The following is a 10,025-nucleotide window of genomic DNA, read 5'->3' on the forward strand; positions in this document are numbered from 1 at the left end:
CACTAACGGGGATCAATCCCGACCGCACATCGCGCGAACGCTTTACCACTGGACTACGTCCCGCCCCATTTGTGAAAGACAGTTACATATTTTCGAGAAAAACATTCGGGGCGGGACGTAGTCCAGTGGTAAAGCGCTCGCGTGATGCGCGGCCCATTGGGCTATTTCTCGTTTCAGCCAGCGCACCACGACTAGTATATCAAAGGCCGTGATATGTGCTGTCCTGTCTGTGAGATGGTGCATATAAAAGATCCCTAGCTACTAATGGAAAAAAATGTAGCGGGTTTCCTCTCTTAGACTATGTCAAAATGACCATACATTTGACATCTAATAGCCGATGGTTAATAAATCAGTGCTCTAGTAGTGTCGTTAAACAAAACAAAACTTCTAAACAAATATTCCTTTTCTTTATTTGTAAACCTTATTATTATTTTGCTGTTTGAAAATCTCTTTCAGGCACTGATTTCCAATATGTGAATATCGATCCAGCCACAGGCCAGATGACTATCGCTAAAAGAATAGATTGTGATACAGCAAAGGTCAAGGTTTTGAATCTGGAGCTGGCGGTAACAGACAGGGGTGGTCTCCAGGCTAACACCTCGTTCAACGTGACAGTGAGCGACATCAACGACAACGCACCGACATGTTCGTCTCCTATCAGCAGAATGAACATCACAGAAAACGGAACAATAAGTATGTAACAGACAGAATGTTACAAAAGAATATGTTGCAAATATACTGTTTAAAACATTTTGGAGGCATGTGAGAAAAGTTTTACTAGTTTGTGTTAGGTAGTATTAGGGTATTAGCATCACAGGCATGTACCAAAGTATGATCCATTCAATTTGTTACAGTCACAATCGCAAGTATAATGAATACTAGTATTAATAACAACAGACGTTCTATTCTGATAGGGTAATCGAATATGTTTTATTTTGTAACAATAGATTTCGATCATTTAAAAATATAATGTTATTTCAAAATGTATTTGTGATGTAATTTCAATTCTGATAAGATCAAAATATTTGGTACATGAATTCCATCTCTTAGATTCGAGGGTTCTTAAAATAGGACGTGTATAGGACCATAGCTCGTTTACGCACATCGTTTAATCAGAATCCATGTTATTAAACAAAGCCTTGACATAACTATGAAATCCCTGAAAATAAGAAACATCAATTAATAATATGAATACCAGTCAGGACTATTAAATGTGGGATGTGAAACGCTTGAAAACTGATGTTACCACACGATCTTAAATAGAGTCAATTAAAGCTGCATTGTCGGCAATTTGTTTAATAATGAGATGTGTGGAATATATCAACTATAGTAGTGTCGGAAATAGAATAAAACTGATTTTCGTCGATTATTTCTTTCATATTAAACTGACAAGTGAATATTTTGTAATTATCTATTTAATGATACTCTACCTAATTTAGCATTTACATGATTGGGCTCTTTGATGTACAAGGTGATGTTTACTCTTGAAATTAAAAGAAAGATGTCAGTAAACTTTATGGGAACAGACTATAACAAATTTTGATCAACATATGTTTAGTGTTTTAGTTCTAGAGTACCCACAATTTTTTTCTGAATGCTGTTGACAGCAGTGTAACTTATGAATAACGTAAATATAACAACTAATTATTACTAATTCTCGACCCTGGAAATAAATAAATGTCCTGGAAAAACAATCTCAGCGACAGTTGTGTGGTTAATGTGTAAGAAAGTAATTAATTTATCGGTATTACAAGAAAGAAATAATTAACAAAAGTGATATAAAAGAAAAGTTCCACGACAAAATAAATGTTGCAGGAAATTGAAAACACCGCTTTAATCTCCATGTCATTGACGATTGCTATTGTTAATTGCCACGGTCGAATGCTGTGTTTTGTACCCGAACTTTCAATAAATAAAAGATGTTAAATTCTGAAAGTGCAAGTTGGTATCTTTAACATGAAATTTTGTTTTCAGATACGGTGATTGGAACACTGAACTGTTCGGATATAGACGAGGAACCGAATGACAGCTTCATACTCAACATAGTGAAGGGCAACGAAGATTCTGTGTTCAAGCTCCTGGCGTCGGATCTCAACGTGGACGGGACGAAGATTGACTACGAGAGCATGAGGGACCGCGACTTCTCCTACACCGTCACCATAGAGGCCATCGACTACCCAGTGAATGGGGTCGCTAGGACCGGGGTCACGGTCATCATAGTCAAGGTACATAAAAAATCAAATTTGCTCATGAATCTGAATGACAAAACCATCTTTCTTAATCAAAACCATATCTAGTCAAAAGGGTATTTTTCCAAAATCGTGATTGCTTTCGTGAATCTCTATGAAGGCACCTCGATTAAATAGCAATATCGATTAAGCAGGCACCTATAGGGTCTAATAGACTAAATAAATTCCTATTGCCGATAATGTTAACGTTTACTAATAAAACTGATATAAGCAGCATATGAACACACCCAGGAAGTACAGCAATAAAAAGTGTGGCACCTCACATCTAATCTACCTGCAAGAACATGGGCGGTCACATACAATTTAAGAGATTTAATTAATGTTTTTAATAGCAACCGTCATTTTTGCTGAAACTTGCAGTTCTATTTTTGGGGGTACCCCGCATTAGTTTCAACTTCTGGTATATACTGCATAACAACTGTATAACAAATAAAAGTATATTTATTTATTGTCAATGAATAATAGTATTTGCACAAATAATCATTGTCACATATTACTATCAATCACACCCACAGCTGTTTTTACTCCGTAAATATTTGACGGTGCACCTCGAACTTTCACACAGAACTCTCTTCTTTGGTACTATGCAACCTCTAGGCCTATTAACAGTAACACTTCCGGTAAACAGAGTCTCTGCCTTTACACGGCCACCTCTATTGTCCATATAACTCAGTAAGTTTGTTTTGCTTAGCAACACCATTAGAGCAGATTTATATTAATTAATCATCAAATGTCAAACATTTGATATTTCTAACGCATAAAACATTGCTTCTCCAGTTTGCCTGGGAATCATGTATGTGCGCCTTCTTATATACAGATAGGAACATACCGCGGGCTTTGATATACAATTCATACACATTTCTTACAGATATTACCAGCAAACGAGTTCGCGCCAGTTTGGGTGTCACCTGGAGGTGGGCAGAATGGAACATTCCCTTCTCAGAGTTTGTCAGAAATTAGCCAACCAGGAACAAGTGTCACAACATTCTCTGCACGCGACAAAGACATGGGGGCAGATGGTGAAATCCGGTACAGCATTCAGTCCGTCGTGTCAGGTGAGGTATTCAAACTTATTCTACTTGCTCTAAGCTGAAGTGGACTTAGAGTTATGTCGATAGGCTAGGTTCCAATAACGAGCTACTCTCGGCATAATAAGTTCAAAATCACATGTAGCTTCCTTTTTACCTTTCACTGAACCGTTTAAAAATGCTCTCAAATTCCTTCATAAAAACTGCGTCATATTTCCTTTTCGACTTGACTTTAAATCCTACAGGGTATTCAAAATTCAATAGCACCAAAACTGCCTCTGCCCGCTACCGACCCCGGTCGAGCTGTTGGTACTCCTTTGCACATGCCAGCGCGGGCGGTCCGCTCTCCCACCCACCCCAACCCTTTTCCTGTCTTGGACGGAGGAGTCGGCCAAGGCCAGCATCTGCGCCCATGACAGGCGTGCGCTACAACAGCTTGTTCTGAATGTGCACGTAAAACACTATGACCATGACCATGAGTATAGGGTTATGTAGTCCATTGGCAAGAGACTCTCGCAGTTCCTTTCAGGTCTGGATTTAATGTGACAAGGTTTTAAATGTTTATGCTGTTTAAATGCACAGTAAGATATTCAATTAGTAAAATTTTAAATGACATTGAGATCCCATTTAGTTACACTGGAATTAGCCCTTACGTGTTACCTATTTTTGAAGTTAATAAAACTATTTTTAAAATGTGACAAATTTTGTACTGGAAGGAAGGAAATGTTTTATTTAACGACGCTCTCGACACCTTTTATTTACGGTTATATGACTTATGGTTGACGACCACACAGATATTGAGAGAGGAAACCTGTTGTCGCCACGTCATGGGCTACTCTTCTCGATTAGCAGTAAGGGATCTTTTGTACTCACCATCCCACAGACAAGATAGTACACACCACGGCCTTTGTTACACCAGTTGTGGAACAGTGGCTGGAACGAGAAATAAATCTTGTATTGATGCTATAGACAGTTATGAGTTTCAAATGGGGGTTTTGTTTCGTGTGTGATATGTGAATTCGGATGAACTGTTTGTTCTTTGAATAGATATAACTGTCATTTTTAAAAATATTTGTATTAAGGTAATACCAACATTAATCTGTACACATGTATATTAAATAATGCTGGCGAGTGAAAAGACAAAAACAGTAAGGTAGACATACTTAAAATATGGTACAATCTGTGCACATCATAAGACTACGTGTGTCAGTATCACACTGTTTATCTGTATATCTAAGCCAATTGTTTTAAACAATATTCATTAACATTTGTATTGACGTTGGGCATTGACCAAGAGGCGATGCCTATATTAAGGTCTCTCCCTACATTTTACAATTACACATTTTACATGGCATCTAGGCTATATATTCCTTGTATAGCTGTAGCATATATAAATCGATTCATGCACATTTTTAAAGGGACATTCCCGAGTTTGTTGCAATTTTAAAGATGTAATCGACTAACAGAGACTTTTTAACGATTGTAATTACATATCAAATATATTTGTCTGCATAATATATTAGTGGCTGTACATTAAACGTGTTTCTGATCGTTCTAATATGTGTACTACGTTAAATTTCTTTTTATTTCCTAAAATATATTTTTTCGTTCGTACGAAATTATTTGAAGACAAAATCCAGTTTGGGCTTCTTACAAATATTAAGACGACCAGAAACACATTAAATATACAGACACTGATATTCTAAACAAGAAAATATATTTAATATGTAAGTTTAATCGTAGAAATATTTTATTAGTCGGAAACATCTTACAATGCAGCAAACTCAGGAATGTTCCTTTAACAGAAAACATTTTAAAATAAAGACTTTTATATCTACTTCCAGATAGTGGGAAAAACATGCTGGACTCTTTAATCATTAACGAGATAACTGGCAAAGTGGTGACAGGCAAAGCTTTGGACAGAGACAGTGTCACGGGAGGGACAGAATACATTGACATAGTCGTTGTTGCTAGAGACAACGGGTCACCAAGCAAAAGAACCGAAGGCCGTCTGCGTTTGATCATCACTAACGCCAACGACAACAGGCCTGAGTTTAACCAAACTCTATTTGATGTAATGGTCACGTGCGACAAGACAGAGAAAGAAACTCTAGTAGACTTTGGAGTCACTGACGCCGATAACGCGTCGTCGTTTTCATATTCCATCAAAAAGGGACAGTCGTCGGTGTTTAGCATTGATGACAGCGCTGGCGCGCTAACTCTTACGAGAATTCCCGCGGAAAATGACGCTATCAAACAGAAGGCTCATATAATGAGGGTGGTCGCAACAGATGATGGCAACCCAGTGCAGTCGGGAGAGGCCTTTGTGGTTATCCAATTCGAAAAATGTCCTTTTAGCAACATCACAACGACAACGGCATTTCCAACCACGTCAACAGAAGCAGCATTCGTTTATAATTGTTCAAATATAACATCAACAGGTATTGTTTTGCATTGGTCATAGCTAAAATAATATACATTGCGATCTATTTGCTAATTGTTGTAATTTCTACGACTGATAAAGTAGTATATTAATAATATAGTTACGGACGCATGGTAGCATGCCTGTTTTGAAATCACAGTGGTAACGTGAACCATCTTTGAAAACTAAGTAGCATAATTTACTTAAGATTGCAGAAGTACGGTGGAATTGAGATCACGTCTTAGGATCACTATTTTATGATCACCGTCATAATGTAGAAGTACGATGACAAGGAAGAATAATATTAAGATTTTGTAGTAGTTGTATCGTTATGCTTCAATACTAAAATCATACTATAACGATATATATATATACATACACACACACACACAAACACACACACACACACACACACACACACACACACACACACACACACAATGAATAAAGATCTTGGTTTTGCTCGTGTAATAAGGTCAACAAAATGTGTGCATACTCTTGCAAATGATATAAATGGAAAATATTGTATCCCAAGTTAATTAAATAAACCAGAAAGGAAACTGCTTTTCATTTTGTTTACATTTATAATTTATTTTTATATGTACCACCGGACTTAAATTTTGATTGTCCAGGAATGCAAGTCCGACCCGGACTTAATATCCTGGCAGTCAGACCAGTATTCCTAAGGAATGTATATTAGACCTAGGACCTGAGACTAAGTCCGGCCAGACAACTATTCCTACGGACTTGCATTCCGTTTACACCTGTGTAAAAATATCTTTCCACTTCACAGTTCGGTGTACTTATTAGTTCTGTTTGGGCTGGACGTAGCTCAGTGGTAAAGCGCTCGCTTGATGCGCGGTCGGTTTGGGGTCGATACCCGTCGGTGGGCCCATTGAGCTATTTTTCGTCCTAGCCAGTGCACCACGACTGGTATATCAAAGGCGGTGGTATGTGCTATCCTGTCTGTTGAATAGTTTATATAAAAGACCCTAGCTATTAATGGAAAAAATATAGCGGGTTTCCTCTTTAAGACTATATGTTACAATGACCATATATTTAACATTCAATAGCCGATGATTACTAAATCAATGTGCTCTAGTGGTGATGTTAAACAAAACAAACATTATTAGTTCTGTTGTTGTTAGTATTAAATGTTGTGTTGTTTCAGTAAGAGAGTGTCCCAGTGTATTACAGATGCCTCTGGTTGAAAACTGGGCTCTACGGTCAGTCTGTGGTCTTATGGCGGTCTCTATGGGAATCATGGGAGTCCTACTAATAAGAAAGAACAAGATTAAAAGGTACACTTTTCGTTTAAGTTCTGTGTCACGATTTATTTTCTTTTGTAATAACAAAAATCATATAGCTTTATTTGCTTTATGGATACTTTACATTGTCTCGGAAGCATCAAAGCGAGTTCAAGAGGGCGAGCGTTCGCGAACAATATTTTTTGACTGGCACCATCATATTCTATCATATCACAGTCATCTACTGATAGGCGCACAAACCAGTCTAGCGACCAACCGCGAACACTTTCCTTCCTGAACATACGATTACTTCATGTATCACTAGTAACAAAAAGACATACTCGTCTTTCTAGTGACCTCGCCAGAATTTTTTAAAGGGGTTAGAATTTACAATGAACTAGAACAGTTTATGGCTAATATTTAAAAATTCAAGGAGAAGAACTACAAAGAAAACAAAAAAACAGAAAGATTGCCAAAGGATGTTCGTTAGCAAACTCCAAAGCTCACCTCACAATTGCTTATGTTTTATAACGCAAACACTATTGCTCCCTTTCAGAGCATTACTTTGTTAAAGTACACCTTATGTGAATAAAATCAAATTAATATTAAAATGTGCATTTTCAGCCCCTCGTTGTTCAAACAGATGTCAAGACTAACGACACCAGTCATTCAGAGTGATGAGGACTCTAAGTTGAAACCTGGTAAGTAGAACGAAGGAAGGAAATGTTTTATTTAACGACGCACTCAACACATTTAACCAGCGTTTGGGAGTAGCGGTCCTTCCACAGACAATGTAAGAAAGATGTATCGACCATGTCTGACCCTGAAAGGTAGCAGTCCTCCTTGCGGCGAATCGTCTGATATTGAGTAATGGGAGCAGTCATGATGTTGTCAAAACATTAATTCATCATATCAGGTTTTAGTTGATGGATAAGATTTGCAACAAATGGTTGAGTCTCCATTTGGTGTGTTGTTGTGGATTTGGGACTTAAAGGGACATACCCTAGTTTTTAAACACTAAGGCATATTGTTCACTATTAGAGCCGTTTATGATCACTAAAATCAAACATTACTTATATTTTATTGTTTAGATTATCCATTTCCGTACAACCGAAGTGTTTCTGGTCATCCTGGTGTTTCTAATACCACATAATGCATTTTTCATATTTTTAAAAACGCACGTGCGTCTGGGAAGTAATGACTATTGAATCGCATTTTAGTCAATTTTTAAGGGTATTTCAACGTCACAGACTCTATTGTATCCAAATTTGTTACAGGTTTGTAAATTAACCAAACTTAGTGTCCATTGTTATGGGTTTAGGTGAAAAATATGCCTTAGTGTTTAAAAACTAGGGTCTGTCCCTTTAAGTACTTATGGTTATCTCAATCTGTTAAATCGATTATCAAACAAAGAATATCTGATAATTTTTTTCAAAACTGGCACGCTTTAGTATCCAATTCCCCCAAATCGCTCTTTTATCGTATATTAAATATAATTTTAATTCAGAAATTATCTACTCTTGTTGCCTAAGCGACTATCAATACCTATTGCAAAATTGAGATTAGGTAACCATCATCTCCCTGTTAAAAAGGGAAGGTGTGAAAATAGACCACTAGAAGAAAGGAAATGTACCCTTTGTAACCAAAATGTATCATTATCTTTTTATCTGTCCATTTTTTTTTTCGATACTCGCAATAAATATATTAAATAAAAAAAATGTTCATGCCAAATATTCTAAAAGTTCACGAACTGTTTAATAATAAAGGTTTTCCCAGTATTAAGAAACCTATCTCAGTTTGTAAGAATTATTTTTAAAACAACTTTTTAAAATTTAAAAAGTGTGTTGCAGGAAACTACCATATCCCTCGAGTATTACATTTTTTATGTCTGACAAATATTTTCTTCACCATGTCATGTAATATGACCAATGACGTAATAAAGTGTTTGTTTGTTTTGTTTGTTTTGGTATGTAGGAGTGAAACAAGAGTCTGTGGCGTTGAAATAGGGAAATACCCTTTAAAAAATTGACTAGAGCACGTCTTCATAACGGTTACTTCTCAGACGCACGTGCGTTTGTAAAAATATGAAAAACGCATGTTGTGGTATTAGAAACACCAGGATGACCAAAAACATCTCTGTTGTACAGACATTGATAATCTAAACGATAAAATATATGTAATGTTTGATTTCAGTGATCTTAAATGGCTCTAATAGTGAAAAATATTCCTTAGTGTTTAAAACCCAGGGTCTGTCACGTTAAAAGGTGTTGAGGTGATGTTTTTAATGAAAATGTTTTTCGTTGCAGCATGGATTAAAAATGGTTTACCGGAACTACCTGCTAGTCACGTGGCACCTGTTGATACCCGAGCTGGTGGAATATTATCAGATCTAAAATTAGAATCACTTGCCTGATTTGACAGTATACAATACCACTGTTGTTACGTTATCTGTTTGACTACAACGTAATTCTACTTGTAATACAAGCGTAATCACTTGTTTTCATTAATATCCAACAGCCTGATGTCAGCAGTTCATGGAGATTGTGCGTCATTGATAGATTGAAGTCAGATTTTGGAAACAAACGTGTTGATATTTGAGAAATATTTTGGAAACAAAAGCGTACATTTTATAAAGATTTTTGAAACAGAAGTGTAAATTGTATAAAGATTTTGAAACGAAAAGTGTAAATTTTATAAAGAGTTTGGAAACAGAAGTGTAAATTTTATTAAAGAGTTTGGAAACAGAAGTGTAAATTTCAGAAAGATTTTGGAAAGAAAGGTGTACATTTTAGAAAGATTTTGGAAAGAAAAAATTTAAATTTTATAAGGATTTTGGAAAGAGGAGTGTAAAATTAAAAAATATTTTACATTACCGTATTTTGGCTGCAGCATGTTTTTAATATGTTATGAATGTAATATTACTGGACGTAAAATATCCACGTTACAACTACACAATGAATGACACTGACTATTTGTGAGACATATAACAAACCTATATATTATCACTAGCCGGCTTATAGAAAAACTCTTTGATTCATATAAAAACTGCGAAAGGCTCTTCGATGCTGATGTAACATTA

General features: G+C 36.3%; 1 protein-coding gene across 1 annotated transcript; it reads left to right on the forward strand.

The window, feature by feature from the left end:
* The first annotated feature begins 500 nt into the window (after positions 1-500).
* Positions 501-9,718, forward strand: LOC121368789 (cadherin-23-like). The gene is made up of 7 exons (XM_041493537.1): positions 501-693; positions 1,975-2,225; positions 3,118-3,304; positions 5,122-5,718; positions 6,871-7,000; positions 7,571-7,647; positions 9,253-9,718. Exons 1-7 carry the CDS (start codon positions 501-503, stop codon positions 9,357-9,359), a joined length of 1,542 nt encoding a protein of 513 aa, XP_041349471.1. The 3' UTR covers positions 9,360-9,718.
* Positions 9,719-10,025: the final 307 nt, after the last annotated feature.

This window comes from Gigantopelta aegis, chromosome 3 (genome assembly GCF_016097555.1).
Source record: "Gigantopelta aegis isolate Gae_Host chromosome 3, Gae_host_genome, whole genome shotgun sequence".
NCBI classification, from domain to species: Eukaryota; Metazoa; Mollusca; class Gastropoda; order Neomphalida; family Peltospiridae; genus Gigantopelta; species Gigantopelta aegis.